Source organism: Hetaerina americana, unplaced genomic scaffold, assembly GCF_022747635.1.
Source record: "Hetaerina americana unplaced genomic scaffold, ioHetAmer1.1.p SCAF_7, whole genome shotgun sequence".
Lineage (NCBI taxonomy): Eukaryota > Metazoa > Arthropoda > Insecta > Odonata > Calopterygidae > Hetaerina > Hetaerina americana.
The window spans coordinates 78,991,367-79,018,869 of NW_027287316.1; the positions used below are offsets into that span (position 1 = coordinate 78,991,367).

Below are 27,503 nucleotides of genomic sequence, written 5' to 3' on the forward strand. Positions count from 1 at the left end.
GAACAAGGAGCTAAAGAGCATTTTTATTTATTCCAAAAATATCCATTAACTGACTTCAATAATCCTACCTTCCCCTGGCTGGGTTCCTCACATCTGCTGAAATTTAAGCAGAGGGACAGTTTCTATGAGCTATGGAAAAAAATACTTATTTATGAAGCAAGCAAACTTATGATTAAGAAAAAAACACGAAAATACAGATTGGTGAACTGGATTCTTTTTTAAATTACTATAACCTTTTGAAGACATCATATTTTATTACAGCATAAAAAGATTATTATGGCACAATTCCATTTTCTACAATTGATCTTGTACTGATCTCTAAAGCATTGGTCCTGAGTTTGACTAACTGCCATAGGTACGTGCAGAAACAAATTCATTACACTATACATTACATATGTACTCCATGATTCTCAATGTGATGAAAAGTGGAAGAAATTGAAGCACTCAAAGAGGGTTTAGTCACAGGGTACTGGTAATGGCAGCCAATGGTAGTCAAGTAGTAGAGAACAAATAGATAAACAATACCTATTACCCTGTCATTGTTGAGGAGCAAGAAGAAGTCCTTTTCATGCCCTAACTATTGAAATTATGCTTGTCACTTCTATGCACAGGACTGAGTCATGTAAAATAAGTCTATTTCCCCCAGAAACATTTATATCACAGACAAAAGTTTTGAATTGGTGCAGGGAAACAAAACAAGATGCAACCAACAACATAACCTCTGTTTCTTCAGAGAGCTAAGACTCCCCTATCCCTTCAGACAAAAGGTAACAGCTACAGAGTGCACTGAACAGCTGGGGTACTCTAAACACTTTAAATGTATGCACGTGTATGAGTGTACGGATGTGTGAGTTCTTATTCATGTATGTGCATAAATGTATATGCATAAATGTATCTTTAATATATGTATATATATTATTTTTTTATTCATATCCACAAGGTTTCAAGATGGGTTTTTCCAGCCCAAATACCTGCCTCAGTTAAGTTCTATTCTTTTTGTGTGCTTCTATTTGACACTCTTAAGATTCCCCAAGCACTGCTTCCATTTCTCTGTTTTAGTCAACAGTTCATGGTATGATTTTCTTGGTACACAGAAACAAACTTGGTAAACTGAAAATCTCCACTTTACCAATAAATATCATTTCCACTACACTGTCATGTGAATCGCTCTCCGCTTGCAGTTTTGTTACTAAGGAGAGAGGGAGGGCAGGAGGGAGGGAGAGAGAGACAGAGAGAGAGAGAGAGAGGGAGGGAGGGAGGCACAATTCGTTGCCCACCCACTGGAAGGGACACTCCTTATCTTCGCCAACCTCGACGCTCCACAGTTCAAGGGTCATCCTCCTCCTCCTCCTCCTGACCTGGTGGGCGCTCCTGGATCCTATACATGCTCTCCAAGGTTGCTGCTAGCACACGCAAGGTGTCCACCCCACCTAGTAATTGCCTGTCACAAAGAAGAGCACAGTCTATTAGGAATAATTCACGCCATGTCCAAACATTTTATATAAACCAATGTCCTGACTGAAGGGTCTAAACATTATTGCTTATGTTTTTGGCAAAATGTGTTTGCATACGTAATTGTAGGAATTAATTTTTAAGACAAAAAATGAGAATACTGTTCATAAATCTACAGGACCATCAAAAGGATTAGATTAAATGACAAAAAAAACTTCACACAATGTCACAAGCTCAGAAAACTTTCTTTGTGGAATTTATAGACTAATACACAAATTTATTTCATTCAAAAGAGACGCACTCTCCTACCATCCATTACTATTATAAGAAGGAAACATAACAACAAATCTTGGGTATGGTAATGTTTTTGGAAGTATTGACTGTTCAATTTAATATTCTACATCTACATCTACTTAATACCCCGCAAGCCGCCGCAAGGGCGTGTGGCGGGGGGTGCTAGGACACCATATTCAATAACACCTAATCAATCATATTAATAATGATTGATTACTAAATGATATAACATAACATAAAGCTACTATGCATCCATATGCACATAATCATATATTACTCTACGTGTACATACATAATGATGGATACATACACTTCAATATCAAATAAAATAAGCAATTGCTAGTCGCATATGGGTTTGTCAATTTTTTAAAAAATTTTTCACCTCTATTGTTTGAATAAACTTAGTGTTGTAAGTAAATAAAAGGATTTTTTCTAATATTTCTATATTTTTTAGAAAGTTAAGGCAATTTTAAGATACATGCATTTTTGATCAATCAAGTGAAACATAAACATTTGTGGATAAGATTTTTGGAACAAATGATAGAAGACTATAGAGGAGAAAATTACGAACAAGTTTTGAGGAATAAGACTCTCAGTGATGGAGATATAACACTGAAGCTGCACAGACTGAGATGTGTTGACTAGGGATTGGCAGAGCCAACAGTTAATCTAGGTGAAAAACAAAATTATTCAAATGAAAATGATGCACGAGAAGTAAAAGATAAAATTGGGCAAGATATAAGCAGTGAAGGCAAAGAAGGGCATTCAACAAAATCATTGAGATAATTATTATTTTTGGATAGAACAGGAGGTTAAGATTAAACATATTTTTACAGTGAGATGAGTTATTTGCGAGGGGAGGGAAAAATCATTTAGTCATTTGCCACCGCAGCAATTGTAGCAGCCACACTTAAGGGTTGAAGAATCATTCATAAAGAGTTACATTTGTCTAGGCCAAAATGGGAGATGCATGTATCTCAATTGAAAGCAAATAGCAAAGGAAATGCTAAAAGTAAGAACGGTCAGGACCGATGAAAAATCAATGCTATTAGCAAATGCATTGAGATGCATTTATGAATAGCGGAACTTTGCTTAGCGAGCGCCCTGCCCAGCGAGTAATTTGCATAATGAGCAAAAATAATGGTCCCAAAAATGAATCACTTAACGAGCAACTTTTTGCAAAACAAGTGACAAGGTGAGGGAAATTCCTGGATTTTTCTGTGCTACTGCTACAGCAGTTTGTCTTTAGCAGTCGTTCCGCTAGCATCTTAGTGATCACCAATTTTTTACAAATTTGAGTCTAGACATATTTCCAGAGATTTTTTTTCTGCAAAGTTAAATAATATTTAGTTCAAAGTTTCAAAATTGACCGAGGAAAATACAAAAGACGAAAGCTATAAAAGAATAAAAATAAAAGTAGAAATGAAATGTAAAATTATTGAAACTTGGGAACAAGGTGTGAGCTTGGCTGATCTAGTATGCATATCAACAATTGGCCAATATCAATGATTGGGCTTTTCTTCATGAAAACCAACAAAACTAAGGAAATAGATGCTTCATAAGTAGTATCAACGTAAACAAGAAGAGTAAACAAGAGTATCAACGAAACGGTTATGTATTCTCAATGATGTAGAAAGGTTGCTTCTCATGTGCATAAATGAAAAGCAATTGCAATGTGACACCATTGGTGGGAATGGGAAGGGATTTCCGCCAACCTTGTCAATAAGATATCAGGATCATCAGTGGCCAAACTAGTAATTAATGGGTCCCATGCTTGGTTAACAAGAAAAAACATCATCCTTGGTGTTGTAAGGCATGGTGAAGCAGCCGGCCGGCTTTGAGTCAAAGGCAGCAGGGAACTCGATTGATGACTTCAAAAACCTCTTCAATTCTGAGGGTTAACTGACACAACATGCTTTCAATTATGACGAGATGATTCTCTTTGGGATGAAGATACCGAAGCGAACCTCTATTTCTACATATAACGGTTGAAGAGAATGCACTGCCCGACCGTAAGGCAATGAAAGGCTGTCTCCCGCTGCTATTTTGCAAATACGCAAGCGGCAATTGGAGAATCTAACCCACGCTTGCTTAAAAAGAGGCATTTCAGGCAAGACGTGGTGGAATATCATAATTAATTAAAAATTGGCAATTCTCACAAAAAATAAGACTTTTAAGGATTCTGCTAAGCCATTTCATTCAAAATAGGTCATCCCTCACTTGAGTTTACTTCTCACTCACTTTCATTATGGAAAGAAATAGATTCCAATGCCATACCTAGAGCATCAAGAAATTCTACCCCTCAAATTCAACGAAAGACAACTTGTCAAAATTTAAAAAAGGCGCACAACAAGCTGGAACAGCAACAACTGATGAATCTAAATGGAAAAGAGGTAAGGAAGGTGTCAACTACGTACTTTTTAAATCCTCCTCTTAATGCTAGTTTGATGTGCATATGAAAATTTTTTGCGGGCATACCTAACTTTTTGGGGGGGGGCATCTTAAATTCAGGGTCACTGTCCTCGGTCACACCCCTAGAGGAAATGAATCATGGAATCCATTGCTGCGCATGAAAATGCGCACAACATGAAAAATTAAGAAAAAAGAGGGCTAAATGTCAAGATTTAAGCTGAATGACATAAACTAGAATAGATAAACATCGAAGCAAGAAGTTTGGCAGAAATTGGAGGCTATTTTGCTGAGTGTGTGTGTGGAGATGAATGGAAAGAGATAGAAAAGTGGACCGAAAGGAAAACAAAGGAACAAGTGCTAGGCATAGAGGCAGGGGGGGGGAGGAAGGAAAGGTGTTGGGTATGAATGGAAACAAGAGTATCAGACCTAAAGAAGAAAAGAGAGAGGGTTGTCATAAAAAGTACAAAGAAGCCAGGGAAAGTGAACACAGGGCATACTGGATGGCAATCGACTGCAGAGGACACTGATGTAGGGTAGGCGGGGAGATTGCAATGGGTCAGTTAGATGAGATCAGGTATTAGGGCAGATTGAAGGCAGGTCAAAGTGCAGAGAGTTAAAAATGGTTTATGTTCCATGTAGTTTGAAAGCATTTCGACATGTGGTTTTCCTGTTTTTAACAACAGCTGCAGGCATGGCTAACAAGTTCAGTCGTGTTTTGATCCAGAGACCATCCGAAAGTCCTGTGACCGGTTGAATGCAGTTGATAACAACTGCTACTCATGCGCACGCAAATGCGGACTTGCGCACAAGAATGCAACAACTGCACTAAGTGGCACCGAATGAGGGCATGACGCTTACCTCAGCGAGTGCTCAGCCGTGTTGGCTGCCGCCAGTATCTCCCCAGCAACCTGCTGGGGCACCCGCTCCTCCAGTCCGGGCTGATGGGCGGCCACCCCTGTCACCATTGGGTCCTCCCCCTTCTTGCCACCGCCACCCCTGAAGCAACCTTGTAAGCGATCGTTTTCGCGCCTCAACTCACTCATTTCCACCTATGGCAAACGATTCATGTGGGTTCACAGGTTAAAACGCCAAAAAACTTATATGAAATAAAATTTTATTAGAAAAGTTAAGCCCATGGCACAAACGCAACAAAATACTGAACACCAAGCCAAATATATTACATCAAATGTTTACAAGTGCACCAATATTTTATGCACCCAATTCCTAATTAAGATGACGTCAGAATGAGTAAAACAATGGAGTATCTACAAGAGTAAAGTGTTTGTTGTTCATAAATATTTTCAATATGATTAAGTGCTTTTTATGAATCACCCCTGATTGCTATTCATGCCACTGATATCACTGACATTAGTCCTTTCAAAGATAGTCAGTCCTCTTCTAAATAGTTAAGACTATTGGCACAGCTTGTGCATAAGATGTCTAACAAGAGTAACAAGTATTTCAGAGGAAGGATGACATATGAGAGGCAAAGATGGTTATTTTCATATCAGACCATTTCTATTTGATAATATAATTACGCTCTCATAAGCAAAACTGCTCTCTCCCTTGAACACTATAGCAAAATCATGGAGTATCGGATAATAGAATCTTTTCAAGTAGGGGTAAGTAGTATTTAGCGGAGGTGACCGACAGCTGAGGTCATTTGCGCCATAGGGGATCGACAGGAAAGGATGAAGGGTGGAGAGAAACTCGGCGTCGGCATTAGCCTGTTCTTTAAGAAAGGCGCCAAGGGGTCAACAGCTTAACGTCCCATCCGACGGATGGCGTACTCACTCAAAGTGCCCTCCACAAAGCACCTCAAGTAGAGATCGTGAATACACTTAAAAATATTTAACACTGCCGGGATTTGAACCTGGGCCCTCTGGGTAAGAAGCCAGTGCATTAGCCACTGGACCATCTCAACCCCACAAATCTTTTCAAACTTTTGCCATTGGAAGTGACTTTTCAGATTTATGGAATGGACAAAGCTGAGAGCATCTCCAAATAACTAAAGTTAGGAGTTGCTGACACCAGTGTCATGGAAAATCATACCATGGAATGGACCATGCGAGCACATAGGAAAAAGAGACCAAGATGTGGCATGATAAAAAATCACTGGGACAGAAACTTAATGCCTGTAACTGAAAGAGAATAAAGAAGAAGTTCAAACACAGTTAAATGATATTTTGACAAAGATTTGGAATAAAGTTATTTCTTAGTCCATCTAGTATGAGTATTTTTACAAATTGTAATTTTAAATGGAACTATTTGCTGTCATTACTGATTAAAGTAAAATTCATACAACAATGAATTATACCTCCACACATTAGCATTTACAAAACCAAAACCACAGGAATCCGTTGACAAAGAAAATGAAGAAGAAGCAGGAGGAGATGATGATGATGAAGGTCCCCCTTCACTGACAACCAAGGGGCTTCATAATATTATGCATGGATGAGAAAACTTGAACAAAAGTTGCATTTTTGAATTTTCAGCAGACAATGTTTTTTAAATTGATCAGCAACGATCCATAACAGATTATTTTTGCTCAAGCAAAAAGTGTTTGCAAACAGAGTTAAACATTCACTGAGCATACAACCAAAGAGTATTCACATAAAGTCATACTATTTCATAGATTCATTTCCCTTCCAGACACAAGGGCATGGATGGCTATCCAAAGGGCATAGACCTCAAGGGACCATTATTCAATGGACCCAGGAGAATATTTGAAGAGGTAAGCATTATAAATGAAAAACATCAAAAGCATGACATTTTTTACTCATTTCAGGCCAATGTCATGTAATTCAATTTTGATTTGCTTACAGAACCATAACAATTTTGCTTCAAAATTACAATATTATCAATTTGTTTGAAATGGAAATTTATTTAAGCATTATTTTCGTTGGCCCATTTTAGCGCATGCCCTGATTTTATGCCTATTTGAGGGGGTTCTTTCAAAATAAGAAATTCAAGGTTTCTCTGCAAAACAAACTCATTATTTCAAATGAATACTTTCATCAACTGATGATTTTCAAATTAAAAGCCACTCTCCAGTCCTTCATCTTATTGGCCGTGATTAAAATATGGAATCCTGAAAAGCTAAAGTAACATATCTTTTCAGAAAATCCATTACAAATAACCTAATCCCAAGAAATTCACTAGAAAAAAAAAGACAATTTTGGATTTTTCTAGATGTAGTGAAATGCAAAGAAATACAAGCACAAAAGAAAACCTCTCTGTGTCACATGGCACTTTCTAGTGACGACTCAATGCACAAAATATATAATGCAATAAATTTAAATGAAATACACAAGCATTGAATGATTTTATTGGAAGCAAAAAATGTGAGTTTCAAAAATAAAATGGGAATTGAATATCATTGTAAATTTTACACTTTGGCAATAAAAAGTTTTGAGTTTTTTTGCAGTAAATATACGAGCATCACAGCATTGAATTTCATTTCTCTCCAAAGTGCAAGTCTTAAACTCACAAATGATGAGCCTCCCCACAAGCTCATTCTTCAATGAGTATGCAATTGCAATGAATTGATCTTTAGGCAAAAGTAAATCTTCACACTTCAACCTGCAAATCATGCAGAGGGAAGCTGTCCTAATTGCTACAAAATGGCTACAAAGACAGAATATAAACTCACCATGATTGCCTTTATTTCCTGTTTCAGCTTGGAGACCGTGGTTTCTGCACTCACTGCTCTCCTCTGGAGAAACAATGAATAGAATTGAGTTGAGTGTACCATCACACAGGCTTACTTGGGAACATGCATCTATCCATGAAAAATGGCAAAGATTGAGACCTCATAGAAAGGTATTGGAATTCATGAACAACCAAGAAATATATTTTTGAGCAGAAAATATTCATAAGGAGAAGATGTTTTTTATCCGGAGGTAAACCATAACTGCCGATCATTCACTGAAATAGTTACTTCACTCTAGTTCAACAGAGCCTTTAATAAATTGCACATGACTAAAACCAGGAGTTTCAGTTCTGTGAGTTAACACGGTCCTCTACAATTTATGTAACTTGTTGGTGGCCCAGACTATTCATATAAACCAATGCAATTAAAACTCAAATTTAAGTCCTGGAAACTTGGGAATAGCACTCATTTTCTCTGTCCAAAAGAGATGATGAGCACACTTTTATCCTATTCATCTTAAGTGTCATTCATAACTGTAAGTTTTCCTGTAATGGAATCAGGATTCCATTGTATTTCAGCTGTAAGAGCAAAAGAAAAGAACGCTGCAATTACTAATTCGGAGCATTGCTTTTCACAAGCCTCCTCCATTGCAAGTAATTGCAGATTTAAAAATATTAGTCATCTGTTAGTACCCCATTGACGTGTATCAATGAAGATACATGAGTAACAAATCATTACTCTTTTCTAGACAACCTTAATGCCTTGGAATACATCAACGGAAAGTTGGTAAAGTTCTGTTGGGACGATCAACTTGAAATGCAGAATGATAGCACTGTGTTTTTAACAAACTTCAACATAGATCTCTCATTGGTATACAAAAAGTTGTCAGTACTGCAAATCTTTCAATGTTTGGCTTGTATTTCTTTACATTTGTTGCACCTTCTCAAGTAAACAAACAGTCAAATTATATTCTTCATTTTGCTGTAACCCTTTGTGTAATGCTCAACAATGAAATATGCAGGGCCCATACGGAAGGTATCAAGACTGGTTCGCTGTAGCCTCAACGGAGCGGTGGATGGGGATCTGGCCAGTCAGCTCGGTAGAAGGGTCTCCCCCACCACTCAGGCACACTTTAGTTGAGTCGCCTTCGGGAGGTGGATTTTTGTGATCTGTGATTGTTTGTGGTGTCATCGCGCCAGCATGGAGTGCACCGTCGAGCAAAGCTACCCTGTGAAATTTTGCATTAAACTCGGGAAATCCGCGTCGGAGACCCTTGAACTCATTAAACAGGCTTATGGGGATGATGCCTTAAGCCGCACAAGAGTTTCTGAGAGGCAGAAAATGTTTAAGGATGGCCGGGAGCTCATTGAAGGCGAGCAGCGTGTCGGACCCCCGATGACTGCTGGAACCGATGCTCAGGTAGCCAAAGTGAAAAACGTTTAAGCCCCTCTGACAGGCATTTAACCATCGCCCTAATCAGTGAGGAGACCAGCCTTTCAGTCGGAACTGTCCACACCATGGTAACAGAGGATATTGTGATGAGGAAAGTGGGCCCGAAGCTGGTGCCGAAAGTCTTGAGCGAGGAACAAAAACTGTCGCAGGTGGAAATTTAGCTTCCGACGAAATTTGGTGTGGCAACGTTGCCTCACCCTCCCTACAGCCCTCACCTGGATCCACCTGACTTTTTCTTGTTTCTGAGAATAAAAAGGGAGCTCAAAGGATATCGGTTCAACTCCAACGAGGCGATTCAAGCAGCAACGACAAAGGCTCTCAACAGTATTCCTGAAACCGACTTCCAGCGGACTTATGACAAGTGGCAGATGTGACAAACTAAGTGTATCGATGCAGGAGGAACATATTTTGAAGGTTAATAAGTAATTGTAATGACAACTGCAATACATTTTGATTTTTGGAACTAGTCGCGATACCTTTTGTATGGACCCTGTAGACCATTCATAATATATTAAAATGAACTTTTTATCCAAAACTCAAAATTTACATTTTTTCATTTGTTCCACAAAAATTATACATTTGGGTGTAAATGTGCGTTAAATTATCGTAAGGATACTAAAATGCCCCCTGCAAAAATTCTGTGTCGTAAAAAAAAATGTTTGTATTTTGTCAAATTTAAAATTAAACAAAGAGACAGAAAATATAATTTTTGAAACAAATTCAATGACAACACCACAGAAAAATGAATCTGAGAAATAAACCATGGTATCAAGACAATACTGACAATGTGAAGAAAGTGGCACCATATTATTTACTGCTGCTTGTAATTAAAAAGTTCTAAAACAAACCTATATTTCTTTACTTTTTCCAAAAAAGGTACTTAACCCTAAATACATTGAAGTATTAAATAAAGGTTCACAAAAATCATTTAAGTCCTTTTGATAAGTGAATTTCTATTTTTTTGCGATTAAATATATTAATATTCCTAATGCCTTTTCAGTGGAGCCTTGTAGAATAACTCAGCGCAAGTGCAAAATGCAGGGAACTATTGAACAATGGTATGCCATCAAATTTTGTGTTGGACTGGGAAAATTGGGTACAGAGACATTGGGCATGACTCACCAAGTGTTTCAGAATGAAAGCATGTCAAAAAACTGCAATTTTTAAGTGGCACAAGCTCTTCAGAGATGGCCGAGAGAGTGTGGGGGATGAGCCCCCATTCCAGATGGCCGTCGATGCCAGGAACCTACGACAATGCTCGCCATGTGTGTGAAGTGCAGAATTCAGACTGTTGGTTAAATGTGCATATGATAGCAGATTGATTGCATTGATAAGGTGACAGTGCATGCAGCGTCATAACTGAGAATTTGGCGATGCAAAAGTTCTGCACTAAACTCATCCTCCCGAAGGTCGTGACTGCTTGAGGCTCCAACATAACCGACTACCTGATGAAGAACGACATTGCTATGATTCTCCAAACCCCCAAACAGTCCCCACTTGGCACCAGCAGACTATTTCCTATTCCCGAAAGTGAAATCATCCCTCAAAGGACACCATCATGGGACCCTCAGTGCCATCAAAGAACCCTGTACACCTATGTTTGTACATATATATATATATATATATATATATATATATATATATATATATATATATATATTTTTACTCTTGTGATCCGTTCGATTCCGCCTTCCCCACCTTTATTGTGTTCGTCCTTTATATGTGTTCCTATCCCTTTTCCTTATATCTGTTTCTGTATATATGAGTATTTATTCGCCGTTTGGCGGGATTTCGTGTTTGAATGTGTATTTGGCCAATGTGGCTCATCTCTTTCTTCTGGCTACGCGTGCCACGAAACGCACTGTTCCTTTCCTGTATGATGTTGTATGAATTCTAAACCACTGTCCTTTCCTCTTGTGTATTGTCTATTTCTCCTTTGGTGGGTGAAACAGTCCCCTGACGCCATCTCTTGGCTAAAGAATCGGGGCGCTTGGCGACATATTAGACCCACGGATCTCAGGGTAAATTACGTTTCCTCGATAGCTCAAGTGGTTAAGAGCATCCGCCCGGCAAGTTTAAAGATCCGAGGTTCGAGTCCCGGTCAAGGAAATATTTTTACTCTTGTGATCCGTTCGATTCCGCCTTCCCCACCTTTATTGTGTTCGTCCTTTATGTGTGTTCCTATTCCTTTTCCTTATATCTGTTTCTGTATATATGAGTATTTATTCGCCGTTTGGCGGGATTTCGTGTTTGAATGTATATATATATATATCTATATATATATATATATATATATATATATATATATATACATATATATATCTTTTATATATATATATATATATATATATTTATATATATATACATACATATATATATATCTTTTATAGATATATATATATATTTTTTTTTATACATGTATATATATATCTCTTTTTTATGAAAATTTTCCTGATACTTTTTATACAAACCCAGTAGTTAGAGACAAAAATGTTTGAAGTCATTTTTGAGTGCTTTATATGGGAAATGCAAGAAGAGTGGATAAAAATTAACCACAGAATCATGAAAGTAAAAAGATGCCCAAGAAGTAATAAAGCTAATGTAAACATTGAAGATTAAAGAAATACACCGGAGTAGGTGGAGCAATTGACGTACGTACCTGGGCAGTATTTTAGAGGAAAATAGGAGTAGCCATGGGGATATTATGAGAAGAATTGTGTAAGTGAATGAGACATTTAAAGGAATATAATAGGATTTGTATACTCAGAAAAGAAGTAATGAAAAGATTAGTAAACCTTTTTTGTGCAGAACTTTTATACATAGCATAGTGCTGAAAGGATTAAAAACCTATCTTTTGAGGCGATAGGTTAAGAGTATATTAGATCCTTTTGAGGTATGGGGGTGGATAAGGATGTGATAGTAAGTTTGATTGACAGAAAGACCTAAGACTGAGTTTGAAATATGATCGGTGGAGGGAAGAAATAACCAGGGGATACCCAAAGTGTAGGACATTACATTGAAAATTAATTAAAAATTGGCAATTTTCCACAAAATAATTTTATTATGTGGAAAATTGTGAATTTTTAATTAATTATGATATTCCACCATATCACACCTGACACATCCCTTTTTACTATATTGAAAGTTGGAGAATGGAATGGTGTATATAAACTAACGTGGACCCGGTGGGAGACCCGAATAATCTTGGAAAACATTATTCGCCAGGAAAGTACCAGATCATTCTATATAAACTAAGTTTGTTAGGCAATCAGGGAAGAGGACAAAAGAGGGATTAGGTACTCCTACAACAAGAAGGCAGGTAGAAAGTAGAAACAGCAGAACTGAAGAAGGCAAAAATGTTGTAAAACCAACAGGAAGTTAAAGCAACAAGTACCTAGGACACACCAGTCATTAAGAACCATCCACAATGTCGCTATGTAACTGTTGTATAGCCTTTGATGTTGATGAATTAATACATTTATGATGGCTAAGGTCATGAGAGTTATTCGTCCCAAAGAAGAAAAGCAATGCTCCCATTACTCAAAAGCATAAATCCAAACATTTTTCTCCCCTTCCTAAGTACATATTACTTGCATTAAATTAAAGAAAGAAACATAGTGATGGATGTCCTTCAGGAGTTAAACCAAAGTTATTTTTACTTCCAATTGAACTATTAACATACATGCATACTTATTGTACCAGTATTCCAAACTGCAATTTTGATTCCTGATTACAGGCCTGCATTAGACCATGATGGCATGTTTTTGTTGCATCTGTTCAAGAAATATGAGGGCTACCCAGAGAGTAACTTATGTTTTGGCCTTGGAGGGTAAGGTTAGGGGCACCATCTTTTGGTCTAAATATCCCTACCCTTAGTACACATCCTGCTGTGATGATGTGTAAACCGTGGCTCTTCTACTTTGCTCACTGCGAACAGTTGAAATGAGCGCGGGAATAGAAAATCCCAAGAGTTGTGAAGTATGATCTATGATTAGGTTTTTACTGGTAAAAAACCACAAGCCAATTAAAATGTATGGGCAACTTTGTGAAATGTGCTCAGATGAAATAATGAGTGAAGCCGGAGTGAGGCAGTGGTGCATTCAGTTCAAAAATGACTGCACCAATGTCCACAACTAGCATCACAGGGGGTAGGCCTAGCCTTGTGACAGGCGGCAGAATCCTTCAGAGATGGAATTGAAAAGCTAGTGTACGGTAATGACAAATGCCTCAATTTGAATGGTGACTACGTAGAAAAATAGTTTTAAAATGTGCCTTTCAAATGTATATAATAAATCTTTGTTCAAGAAGTTCTCTCGGGTTTCCCACCGGGTCAGGTTGCAGTACACCGACGTTTCGAAGGCTGACTCTGCCATCGTCTTCAGGGTGAAGTCGATGGCAGAGTCAGCCTTCGAAATGTCGGTGTACTGCAACCTGACCCGGTGGGAAACCCGAGAGAACTTCTTGAATACCATACGCCGGGAAAACCTGAGATCCTTCAATAAATCTTTGTCTTGTCACCAGATTTATATTTTATTACAAAACGTAAGTTACTTTCTGGACAGTACTTATACTTGTGATATTCCATTGAGTTTCTTCCTCTTGGAATATAGGATTAGACCTCCACACATACACATCATCTGTGCGAGAGAGAAGGGCATGTCCTACCGTGGTGCGCTTGAGGTTGTCTTCAACCTGTTCGATGGACTTGGCGAGGGTGGCCGTCTCCTCACTCTCTCGGCGACGCATGTTGTATAGCTCATGCTCCAATGACTGCACCCTGGAATCCAAGCACCTATTACTAGAGCATCATAATACCAAGGCAGTGGTGCATGCATCAGTGAAATCTCTAAACAAGCAACAGAACGGGAGATGAAATTTGAAAATAAGATCCAACAACTTCAGAATAGAAGATGTGGAGCTATTGGCTGTTGAAGAAATTGTCACAAGAAGAGAAACCTATAGCCAATAAAAATAATTAAGAAGAACTCCAATACCGGTATTTCGGTCACCTGGTGACCATCTACGGGGAGAATCAAATGGGGCCTTGGATTTGGAAGACTATGCACTGGGCACTGTCCAAAGCCAACTTGACTTTGGACAGTGCCCAGTGCATAGTCTTCCAAATCCAAGGCCCCATTTGATTCTCCCCGTGGATGGTCACCAGGTGACCGAAATACCAGTATTGGAGTTCTTCTTAATTATTTTTATTGGCTATAGGTTTCTCTTCTTGTGACAATTTCAACAACTTCAGGTTTCCCCTCATGGAAGATAATCGCATCAATAGCTTCTTATTCCACCTATTCTATCCACTCGGCATCTTCTGCAGAATTTCTCCCCCCCCCTCCCTCAACAAGGTGCCACACTTCACAGTTTCCTACCCCTCATTCCGGCTCAGAATGTATGTATACCACCATAAGTATCAACTCAAAGGTTTGGATGATAAGTGAGGGTAGAGTTCACCCAATACTGAACCCAATGGCATGCAAAATTCACCCAGGGGAGCCAGCTTCCTTTCCTGTGCCAATTATGGTATCCCCCAGGAAAATCCAGTCCCCGAAGAAATCACCCAGGTCGGTTGAAGCCAAGGGTACACAGAAGCATCAACTGGAATCGAACCTGGGCCCTCCAGTCACCACAGTACTCCACCCACTTGATTACCATGCCCTCAGGATGTATTTAACTTTTTAATATACGAAAACTAGACACTAATAGGGAAAAGCACTAAGAACAATGAAAAATCTATACTGGGATGAGATTGAGACTAGATAGATAGTCCTTCCTTCCACTTAAACCCCCAAAGCATTGAGGTGGAAAGGGTAGGCTGAGGATATAGAGCACTCACAGGGACAATGTGAAATATATACAGTGTACAGGAAGGAAAATCTGTGCACACTATCAGAGATATGGCAGAAAAACCATAATTGGAAGGGAAAGAATACAAGCAAGGTAGAAAGATCACAAAGAAGAATTACACATACTGTAAAACTATTAGCAAAAGTAGACACAGAATATGATATTGATGCTAAGGTTCATACATGCTTGACTAAATCATTTGAACATTTATAAAGTAAGTAAATGGTAGTCCAGGAGTAGAAAGTTGAACTACTGACCAGAGAGGGCACAGGTTCAATTCCCAGGCAAGCCTCTCTGGGCACCCTCAGCTTCACCCAAGCTGCGTGATTTTTAGGGTACCAGATCTTCCTGGGAAACCATAACTGGCACAGGGAAAGGAACTGGCCCCCGTACCCTGCTCATGAGTGAATTTCATACGCCGTATAGGGCTTAGTATTGGGTGAACTCTACCATCACCAACCAAACCGACCTTAGGATTGATTACTTTGTTTATGACTTCAAAGGAAGTAAAATTAAATGAAGCTAGGGGAGAAATAACAATCACTGCAGAACTACTCGAGTGAAAATGAAAATTATGAAAATGCGGAAGGAAGATCAAACCTCTGGGCTAATTGCTGTGGATTGTTTGGATTTAAAGGCTCATTTAGACACCCCTGTCGTACAAGTTGCAACACCAGATGGGAATGTCAGTTCATTGGCAACCATCTTGATACTCAACCAACGGTCAGGGTCCAACAATTGTCGAACGCAAGCCACATTGTTGTTATTTTTGCTGGTTGACGGCCGCCCAGACAGCGTTGTTCGTCGTGAACCTCTCCCCGGCCCTCCTATGAAGGCCTTTTAACCGCCTCGAAACTTGTGAGTAGGACAGAGCAGAGTCCCCGTAAGCCTCACAAATCATTTTCCTACTCTCCTCGAGAGATTTTTCCAGTTAAGCGCAAAACGCAGCAATCGCATAACGTTACTCAATCATCGATTCAATTTTTTTCGTGCCACGGTCGGTGCGCAGGGGTTTTACAATAACTGACGTCCTGCCACTTTCACGGTTTGGAGAGCACTGAGATTGGTTTCACGGCAAAGCACAGCGCCCCCCACGCCTCTTTCAAGCAATTTGATCCCATTCCGACTAGTAGGAGCAGCACCGGAAATTCAATTGCATTACTTTCGGAACGCACCATGTATGCCAACAAAGAGCACCAGGACATGGTACTTGGTTGGCACTACGGGGTATTGCTTTTCTGAGTACTTCCCCTCTGCTGATACAGGATTGCAACTCATATCTGGACAAACCGTATCCAGCCCACAACCCTTACCAACCATTCATAAGTCATAATTTTCATTTAAAATATTTTTTGGAAAATAATGCAAGGGTATTCTTTTAAGTATGCACCGGCAAGACTTAAGCAGAGGAACATAATAGATCATATTACCACCTAAACCAGATGGCTATGAATAGATGGCTACATCCAAAAATTTGTCTAACTATTCACCGACACCACCATTGGCACCAACCTACAAAGATCCATAAAATAATTGAGAGGGCCCACCTCATGGATTCCTCAGAGAGCTGCCGCCTGCAAATGTCCAACTCCCACCGGAGGCGGTCGTTCTCCTGGGCAAACTGCAAAAGATAGAATTTTTAACAAAACAGGAAATAATCATCCTTCATTGACTTCATTACCTGCAGTAAATATAAGATATTATGTAAAAAACAAAGCATATGATGCTCATGTCTCATTCATACAGGCCAGAGGTTAACAATAGGATGGGAGTTAGGCACTACACACAGGGTACGGCACTTGAATCTGGACTAGCACGTGTTTCCTCAAATTAGATTTCCTCACCAGGTGACCAAAACCTTCCCCAGACTTCTCCGAAGCATTATACTTAGCCACATTATCGTAAACAGTTGATCTGGGGTACCAGAATAATCACACAGTTTCGAAATATAAGGCCTAGTGTAAACACTTTCGATAATAGCGGCTCTTCGATTGTACTCCTCACTTGTACGTAACATCTCGGCCATTTTGAGGTTATGACTGTTTACTAGATGCCAATAGCTTCCAAGAACGCCAATCGCGACCTCCAGTGGAACTACGAAATGGCGGGAAATTCAAATTGAAATTCATCTGGATTTATGCACTGCACCCTACACACAGACGGACTACTAAGGCTCACTTGACCCCAAATTCTTTTTACCCAATTAAAACCCTCGTTGTATTCACAAACACATTTTTACTGCAGTAATATTGATATTAATTACATATACCTACGACACAGAACATTTTTGTCTGGTCCAAAAAAATTTATTGATTACACATTTATTTGTATTATAATTCATGAGGTGAAATTAAATAACAATGGTAATCATGTAATAGCATTTATTTTTACTTGAGAATATTTCAGAGTCCCAGGTTTTATGCCAAGAGTTTTCTTTACAGGCAAATGTTACTGCCCCAAGATGCCTCTTCCATATATAGGATATTCCATTAGGCGCGTAAATAATCTAAGAACAACCCTGTCAACAAACACCATTCGAGACTATCAAGCTACCCTACCCAACCAAATATTCCTTCAGATGCACAGGGTACAACCTGGTACAAAATGCAAAATATTCTGCCTTGCCAGTTGCTATGCCCTGTGGTAAGTTGAAATCTTGAGGGACGGCAAACTATTGGGAGCAACTCCCTTGGTGGGCTTGATTCTGGAGGCTTACTCTACAGTTTACGAGTTTTACAGTAAATGCAGACTTGTTGCGGAGACTATGACTATCGGTTGTTAGTAATGCCTTGCGTTTGGAAATAACTAAGGTGTACTTAGTGAATAATGAGAGTTGGCATTTAATTCTTTCCTGCTTCACATTCACAGAATAATTCATTCCAGACACACATACATTGCATCATCAAAGGTACCTGATCTTACTTGGAGTGCATTAAAGAATACTTGAATAAACATATTTCAACAGTCACATGTACAACGTGAATACTCATAACTGCTAAACATCAAACTGACCCAGAGGCATAACTACACTCAAAGGCAAGGGCAACCAATGAAGGAGGAAGGCTTTTAGTACTCATGATTGCATTTAAAATCTTTATATTCACCAGAAACTGAGACATTTGCCTCCTGATGAACGGTCTAGGAATCAGGATGAGGCAAAATGAAGGGTAAACAGCTGGATAAAGATATGATGTGTAAAGGTAATCTACCGGTTAAGGTAGGCTTTTGGATGAACACAACTACCAAACAAATATTTTATTACTCCTAACAAAACACAAAATCCATCATCCTACTCTACATCAGGTCCCTCTTCATCTCTGAGTACTGTCTTCCTCCCTTCATCCCGTCCAACATTCCTATCCTGTTCCTTCCCTTTCCTCTTTTGCCCAACATTCTCCCCTCTATCACAGTCTTCAACATCCCACTGCCGGTCAACACCCCCTTCATCCACTTTTCCTGCCTCCATAGGATTGCCCCCAACAAACCCCTCTCTTCGCCCACCATACCAAGTACTTACTCATTTGTTTTCTTCTCTGTCCATTTCACCTTCTCCATTCTTCTCCACACCCACATTTCAAAAGCCTCCAGTCTACGTCTATCCTCCTGCTTCAATGACCACGTTTCCGCACCGTACATAGCTACGCTCCATATCAAAGTTTTTACGAGTCTTTTCTTAACATCCTTACTCAACGTCCCTGTCATCAATTCCCTCCTCCTTGTGAAAGCCTCTTTGCCTAGCGCAATTCTTCTCCTTACGTCCTTACTACTTTGACCGTGTTGGTCCAAAACAATACCGAGATACGTAAACTGTTCTACCTGCTCTAGTTTTTGCCCTCCTATTTTAATGTTAAGCTTGGCCTTTTTCTGCTAATGAGATTTCCAAGGTAAGAATAAATAGATGGGATGTGAAATATTAGAAAATTACCCACATAGAATGACAAGTACCAGCATTACAATTAAGCCAGAGGATAAGACGAGTATACAGATAATGCCCAAAAACAAATTGTTGGTCAAATGAGCCATCATCCTTCAAGGTATGACCTCCAGGAAAAAAATTCCAAAAAGTAATTATATTAATGAAGATTTGAAAAAAAATTATTTAAGCAATACATATTCACTTCATTAAATTTCAGGGTGAAACAGACAGAGTAAACAAGTTTCAAAATAATTAATACAACAGTTTTATAAACAGAATAAAATAGTTGAATTCTAATAATGAGTTAAATAACCCCTTCTCTCCTTATCGCATTAAAGAGGAGAATCAGTGATACGTATTTAATTCCTTAACACTATCACTGCGGCACTTTCTATACCTCTTGAACTGTGGCCAATGAATTTATTTTGATAGAAATTTGTTCATTTGTCACAGAGTAGTCGTAATAATGCATGACAAGCGATGAAATCATTACTTTTTAATTTCATTTCATAAAGAATACATATGTACATTTTGCATTACTCTTTGGATAAAATGTCACTTCAAACAGCTCATAGATTCAGATGGTTATGAGCAGGCTTTTAATTGTGACAAAAAGGATCTCTTTGGAAAGGGGTATGGAAGTGAACCTGCGTAACAGCAGAGGAGAGAGCATTGCCCAGGCACAAGCCAATTTAAGACAGTCTCACAGTGCTGTTTTGTGGCAATGCCAGCCAATATTTGAATTTTGAACCACCACTTGTTTACCATTCAGAAATCACACACAAGTATTCAATTTACTGGCTGCGTAGGTTTTCGCGGCAGTGGTTTGAAGTACTCAGCATTGTCGGGTTTCACCGCATCTTTGTTTGATGCTGACAACAGTTTCGCCGAAGTTGCATTCGGCGTCTTCAGGTCGAAGATGAGGGACTCGGAATTTTGCCACCCTTATATAGGTGGCCCCGTCTAGTAGCTGCTCGCTGATTGGTCCGTTCCCGGAGAACTCTCTTCCACACGTTGTGGAGATGGTAGCCTTCATCTCTGTTAATGTTCTCCGGGTTTTTTGTGATCTCAATAGCTTCCCTAATTAATCGCGGGTAGTACTGCACCAAGAAAATAGCGGACGCACTCCCTGGACAGAAGGACCATATTCCGAAAGACTTATACGAAGGGGTCTACCAAGTACCCTGTTCATGTGGGAAAGCCTACATCAGGGAAACATGCCGCTCATTGAAAGTTCGGATGAAGGAACACCTCCGGGCAACCACAAAAAAGCAGTTTCACCTGTCGGCCATTTCAGAACACCAATGGAGTGAACCCGGTCACGAGATTTCATTCCAAAAGGCAAACATAATATTCAAGGAGAGTAGATACTACCCACGGTTAATTAGGGAAGCTATTGAGATCGCAAAAAACCCGGAGAACATTAACAGAGATGAAGGCTACCATCTCCACAAGGCGTGGAAGAGAGTTCTCCGGGAACGGACCAATCAGGGAGCAGCCACTAGACGGGACCACCTATATAAGGGTGGCAAAATTCCAAGTCCCTCATCTTCGACCTGAAGACGCCGAATGCAACTTTGGCGAAACTGTTGTCTGAATCAAACAAAGACGCGGTGAAACCCGACAATGCAGAGTACTTCAATTTACTGTTGGGTCCAGAAAAGTGAAGGCTAAATGTAAGTTGCAATGCAACAATTTCTGAGTGCAAAACTCATTCGTGTTGATGGTAATCCTGTTCAAGGCAAATGATTTGCACACTCTGAAATTTTTGCATTGTGATGGACAATTAGCGGGTGACTCCATTAAAAGTTATTGTTTTGGTATCTCCCGCAGTTTCTTGGTATTTATTAAATGTGATTAGTTTTTTGCTAATCGAAGTTGCACTCCACATGATAAAGAAAAAATTGATGAAGACAATTCATGATCCTATACAAATCTATTAATGATATTCTTTGAACAACCTTAAACATAATTTATTTTTTCTACATGGGACACATGGTATTTTACATTAAATGATACAGGAATAATAGTTTTACTTAATAAATGCTTCGCTTGACGAGAAAGATAACGGAATGAATTATGCTGATGGAGGGAAGTTCTACTGTATAAGAATGGTTGACCTTGGGTCTAAAATCATCCAGCCACAGATTTAACATTAAGTGCCTCAAAAATAGTACACAAAAAGAAATGGTAACTTATCATGAATGCACATCCATTTGAATGATATTAAGTGACAAAATCAGAATCTGATACATCCAATGTCTGGAGAGTGGGCGAGGAGTAATTTTACAGGTGGGTCATACATGTTCACAGCTCTGGTGTTGGATCTCGTTTAAATAGTCAGGTTATCAAAGGTACCAGCAAGTCTGCGGTCCAATTCAATGAAAAATTAAAAACCAAAAATATGAAAGGAATAACTTTGGGGGCTCTTTTTCCGGTTTTCATTGATGAATGGTACAGGCATAAATACATGATGTCAAATACAGAGTGCAACGACATAACTTCCTTTTTTCAATCCAATTTGCATTATAAAAAAGGAAGTCATATTGCTGCACCCTGTACATTGCGAATAAGTTCTCTTTCAAGTTTCTATTCGAAAATGAACCTAGCATATATTTACTCACAAGTATATGTATGTATAGAAATAGTATATTCAGAAAGAATGTGAGCCAAGGAGCCCATTGGCTATATTTTGATTTGAAGCTCCCTCTGCCCCCCGAGGGTTCTTACCTCAGGAGTCTAACCAACTTGGCAGAAAGGAAAATGCAGACTGGCCCCAAGGGCTGACGATCCGAGCGAGTGCAAGCGAATGGGGAACCATGATGATGTGTTACCATCAAACCTACGGGGCAATACGAAGCTATTGGGGCCGGGACCAGCCACTAAGGCTCCATATGTGCCTGTCGAAAGTTCGCAGGAATTTTGAAAGGCAAAGATGCTGAGAATGAATAATGGAGGGGATCGGAATAGTGCAGTGGCTTGGAAATTGGCTTCCCAACCAGGGGGGCTGGGTTTGACTCCTGGAGATGGTAGATATGTTTCAGTCGTATCCCGATCCCTACTTGAGGTGCTTTGTAGAGAGCACTTTGAGTGAGTACGACATCCCCCGATGGGACGTTAAGCCGTGGACCCCTTGGTGCCTTTCATTTAGAATAGGCTAATGGCGATGCCTGGTTTCTCTCAACCCTTCCTCCTTTCCCAACCATCCCTAATGGTGCAAATGACCTCTGCTGTCGGTCACCTCCCATAAAAATACCACTACTACATGAAGAATGGAGTTAGAGCAGCTGTATTGAAATCAATGGTAACATGAGGAAGGGAAACCCCAAAAGAGCAAACTAACTAGTGAACATTCAGGAGAAAAAAAATTGCACAGAATCAGATATGCACAATGGGAATACGCCAATGAAAGAAGAAGAAGACGACACAATAGGATGAGATGGAAGGAGGACATCCAAGAATTGCATTCTGGACTGGAAACTCTGCAAGATCTCATGGGAGAAGAAAGTGAGCTCAACGAGGACCACCGTGGCCAAGTGTGTTGGCAAGTGAATTGACCAGGGCGGTGACAGACCAAAGGAAACAGAGAGTCCATGGAGTGGACAGAAAAGAGTCGATTACCTATTGACACTTGGATAAATGTACTCCCTCCTGTCAGTCACATTTCCCTCCACCTTTCCAGTTCCCACCTCACGCCACTCTCCGTCCCACCCCTCCATTACTTCACCATTGTTGGCCATTGTAAACCTCTCAAGTCCACGTCAAATCGACCTATTTATAAAAATTAATACATTTTGAGAGTTTCAACTGACTGGTATGTCGATTAATTTGCTATTTTCAGCTCTTTGAACTACGGAGCATTTTCAATACAAAAACAATACTTCAGGGATTGAATGATTTCTAATTATAGGTTTTCAAGGATAAAAGTTAGTTTTTTGATTATTTGTGCAATCATTTTTACCACCTTATTTCTCTGATGTAATCCAATGGACAGCTAAACTAACATGCAGAGATGATCCAAAATTTCCCCGGTAGCATGGAGATTTGTGAGTAAATAACGAATCAAAAAAAATTGTTTTAAAATTTTGATCACTCATCAAAATAAAACCTCCACTTTTGGTAGAGAGATTGCCTTTCTTGAAGTTTAGGAGCCTTTCATTGGTGTTCATGCCTTTTTAATGCATCTAGATGAATGTAAAATGCATCATGCCACCTTTTTGTGCCTTTTATTGCCATCAGTCACGCAATACAAGCACCACTGGCCGTAGTTGTAGTTGGAAGTGACAGACAGCTAAGGTAATTTGGGCAATTACAAATAGATAGGTGGGAGGTTTGGTAGAGCCAGATATTCAGGGAATAGGAGAAGGGTGGAGAGAAACCCGGTGTCTGCATTAGCCTATTCTCAACAAAGGGCATCAAAAAGGGATCAGCAGTTGTACGCCCCATCAGAAGGATAGCATACTTCACTTGAAATGTTCTCTCCATACTTTTCCCCAAGTAGGGAGAACACTGCAAAATCCTATGACACCACTACGATTTGAACTTGAACTCTCTACAGGGAGCGAAAGCAGTGCACAAGCCATTGCAACATCACAATTTCCCAAAAACACTAATCATAAAAAGTGATATGGCAGGAGAATATCAGTATGAACCTATTGTTAGTGAGAAAAATCATTTCCATGTTGATGAATTTATCTACCATGGAATCCTCTTCCATAAAACTACCTGACTATTGCTACTCCATTGTACTACAATAGTGCTTAGGTAATAACAGAGATGAAGACAATTAGAATTTTCCACTTAATCTTTGTCTCTGTTATTATGAAACAGTTCCTCCACATCACACCTGAATCTGTAATTTATACATCCCCAATTTGGTCCACCTCATCCCAAACTAATCTAAAATCCCTCGATTGCATCTCTCACTTCTTTGCCAAAATAGTCAAACACAAAGTTCCACATTTCCGCAATAAGTCCTCAAATGGTGTTCTGTCTTCTTTATCCATTTCTAGTCCCCAAAACCAGAGACTTAAAGCTGATTTAAAACTCTGAAAGCTGAAAAACTAAAAGCTCATAAAAAATTTGATTGCCCTGAACTGCTCTCTCTCTCTCTTCAACTTCAGAATACCAACTCGATCCAACCGCACCCGCTCCCTCCTCCATCTCTGCTCCTATTCCTAGAATATCTCTCACCAAGCGCTCACCTTTACTATTTTGCCTCTCCTCCCTTCTGAATTCACTCCATCACACTCTCCAACCTTTTTATTTATCACGCAACAATTTCACCACCCAAGCTTTATCCTACCTTTCAACAAATTAAATTTGTCCCCCGTCCATGTTCGGTTCTTGTTGTTTATTGTTATGCTGTTAATGTATTTTGTCCTCTTTCATGTTTTTGTTATATTTTAAACTGTAAATTAGCGCTATTGCTGTTTGTGAATAATACTTTAAAATAAATAAATAGTAGTTAGGTAGTTTTGTTGCAGCATGACACCTGGCAGGCACATTGAACTGAACACAAATGACCCATCAACGTATGCTCAATTCTTCACCATCTTACGGAATGCATAACACATTGAGGGATAGTCAAAAGAAATTGCTAGAATAGCCACCCTTACTAGATTCAAACAAAGGAAAAAAATCTGTCCTTCTACTGTCCACCACATATACATTTTCGAGTAAAATAAAATTACCATTAATTCAAGAACAGGAGCAAGGTTTCAACTTGATTCAATAAAATTATAGATTTTAGGGCTGAAGTAATATTCTGTTCATTTATATATTTACAGAATTATTGAGAAAACTTCTATTTCAAGTCATACACGTTCCCATTCAAAGCCCAAAACCCTATGATTTTTCAGGTCCACATCCAATTGGGAAACTGTATTCGGCAAAGGGAACATAACAAACGCCTCTCTCTACCCCATCTGAACACTTGAATTTAATGCACCGGGGCACATGATGAAATCAACCCATGGAATGAATCAATCCATGGAGTGATAATTACCGCTGATGTACCAATATTTGTACTTGAATTCATCACAATACTCGTAAATGACCATAAGAAATTTGTTCAGCGGTGGAAATTAATTGATCAGTTAAATTTATACGCTAATAAATATTTTCATAGGTGTTCTACAATTGTGCCATAGGTGGACAAATTAAATGGCATATTACGCAGATGAGCTCACTGAGCAGATATCTTTGGTTTAGCAAGTGCATAAATATTCAAAATTGACTATTGTAATTTTGTTCAATAGTAGTGGTTTATTATCATACCTAATTTTGCAATGACCATAATTTCATAAAAAATCAATTGAAAGTGTTAGTTATTCTGTTTGGAAATGTTACATGACTCTTGCCATGCTCCTAGAAAACACTTTTCCCAAAGCTAAGCTGGGACTGGTGGTTGTGATGGCATTAACGTCTCTTGATGCATTTTTAATGCTGAAGGTTTGTGTAGTCCCATTAACATCACAAGTATTTGCATTAAACTAACTCATACAGAATAAGAAAATGATGTATTAGGTGGTTAAGGAAACAGCTATGTTATTTTTAATTATGACATGGAATTCTGAATTTGATGGCATTTTCTTGGGCCATCCACCAGGTCAGGATCCATGTTGACCGACATTTTGATGAGTAATTCTGAGTTCAACTTAAGAGAGGAAAAATTGGATATTTTGGGGGTTGAGCTCAATGATTTGGGGAAGCTCTAACTATTCTGAATCAACTGGGAGGATATTAGGCTGAATAATTCACATAAATCCTACATCTAACGTGAATAGATTGCCCAAATGAACGCAATATTTTTTGTAAACAAAGGAGAGTGATTGATGAACATTAAATTATATTTGCCGGGAACACTCAAAAATCATTTTGAGTTGATGAATGGAGGGCTTCAGTTCCAAATTGCTTCTGACAACTTGGTTGCTGATGATTTGTTGATATAAATAATGCAGTATTTCCAATATATACAGTATAACAATACTATTTTTCATATTATTATTTCAATGCAACAATTTCAGAGTGTAAAAATCATTTGCCTTGACTGGGATCCCAGTCAAGGCGAATGATTTTTACGCTCTGAAATTGTTGCATTGAAATGTACATTAGAGGATGACTCTGATAAAAGTTACTATTTCGGCATCTCCCGCAGTTTCTTTGGAAACATATTATTATTCTTTATAAACCTTTCTTACTATTTACTTCGTATTTCTCAATACTAGTTAGGATTTGTGAGACGTTTTAAACTAAAAGTCTCTGTTCAGTTGATTAATTACATCAAATATTTTTTTAATTCAAATAAAAATAAATGGAATAAAAAAATTTTGATTAATTGAACTCTTTGACATGAGGGATTATATCTGCAGTGGTTTGGGGGTAGATTTCCGATTATATACACTATTATGAAACCAAAAAAACACGTTTTACACTAGAATCGGTCTTAGAGCATTGCTGTTACTCATTTCCTCTACAAAAAAATGCTTGACAGCCAAGAGATGAGTGGTAATATGGAACTTGTTCTGGCTAAACGCTAAGGCAGAGCAACGCTTACCCTCTGGGGTTCTGCGTCGGGAGGGTGGGCCGTGCCATCCTGGGGTTCAGCGTCGGCAGAGAGCCGTCCACTGGTGAGGATTGGTCCGTCTGAGAGGAAGTCTGGGAGACTCTTGGACGTGGCTACCTCCGAGGGCCCCTGCGGAATGCCGCCGCCCGGAGGAGAGGCGGCACCGGTGCGAAGGGTCCTGGCAACGGCGTCCGGGTGGATGCTGCTGCCGCTACTCAGCCGCTGTCTGCTTGGACTTTGACCGCTGCTTGCACTGATGGCTTCGGATCCTCCCAGTGCAAAGTCGGGTAAATTGTCCAGGTCGGGTAAACCCTGAGTCGGGGGTTCGGCAAGGTAACACTGTTCCATAACCAAATGGTCCTGCACGAAATCGGGGAGGGCTGAAGTGAGCTCTGGCGTACCAACCATTCTGGAGGAACTTGCCCGCTGAGTGCCAAGGTGATTATCACACGACCCACCATTTTCTGTCCTGCACTTAGAATCAGATACCGGATGAGAGTAAACTTTTGGTCTTGCACCTGTCGACGAATACGTATTTCGAGAGACGTCGCGTTTCAGAAATACTTTGAAAGAAAACGGATTTTCGGATCTTGATGAGCTATTTTCTGTAAAAAGAAATAAAGTAGACGAGTTAGTATGCTGAAATAATGAAATGAGTCGTGTTGTTAGCCACATTAATAATAACAACCTTGCCCCTGTACGTCAACATTAGATTTTTTATCGTAGCTAGGTTTAGAACCAAGTCCAATATCAGGTTGCACGGGCGCATCCTCGGCATCGCTATCGTTTTCATCGTCTTCGTCAGATTGGCGAGTTCTTCCCTTGCTTTGTTTGTAAAAAGAGAACGGCTTTCCTTCCCCACCAGACCCACCCTCCGCCATAATCATTCCGTATTTGGTGCCTTA

General features: G+C 39.4%; 1 protein-coding gene across 1 annotated transcript; it reads right to left on the reverse strand.

The window, feature by feature from the left end:
- Nucleotides 1–26: 26 nt before the first annotated feature.
- On the reverse strand, nt 27–27,479 carry l(3)04053 (lethal (3) 04053). Its single transcript, XM_071595762.1, has 7 exons — nt 27,287–27,479; nt 26,590–27,203; nt 16,663–16,736; nt 13,928–14,039; nt 7,811–7,873; nt 5,017–5,207; nt 27–1,441 (listed from the first exon to the last, which is right to left on the reverse strand). Exons 1-7 carry the CDS (start codon nt 27,477–27,479, stop codon nt 1,327–1,329), a joined length of 1,362 nt encoding a protein of 453 aa, XP_071451863.1. The 3' UTR covers nt 27–1,326.
- Between the last annotated feature and the right edge of the window lie 24 nt (nt 27,480–27,503).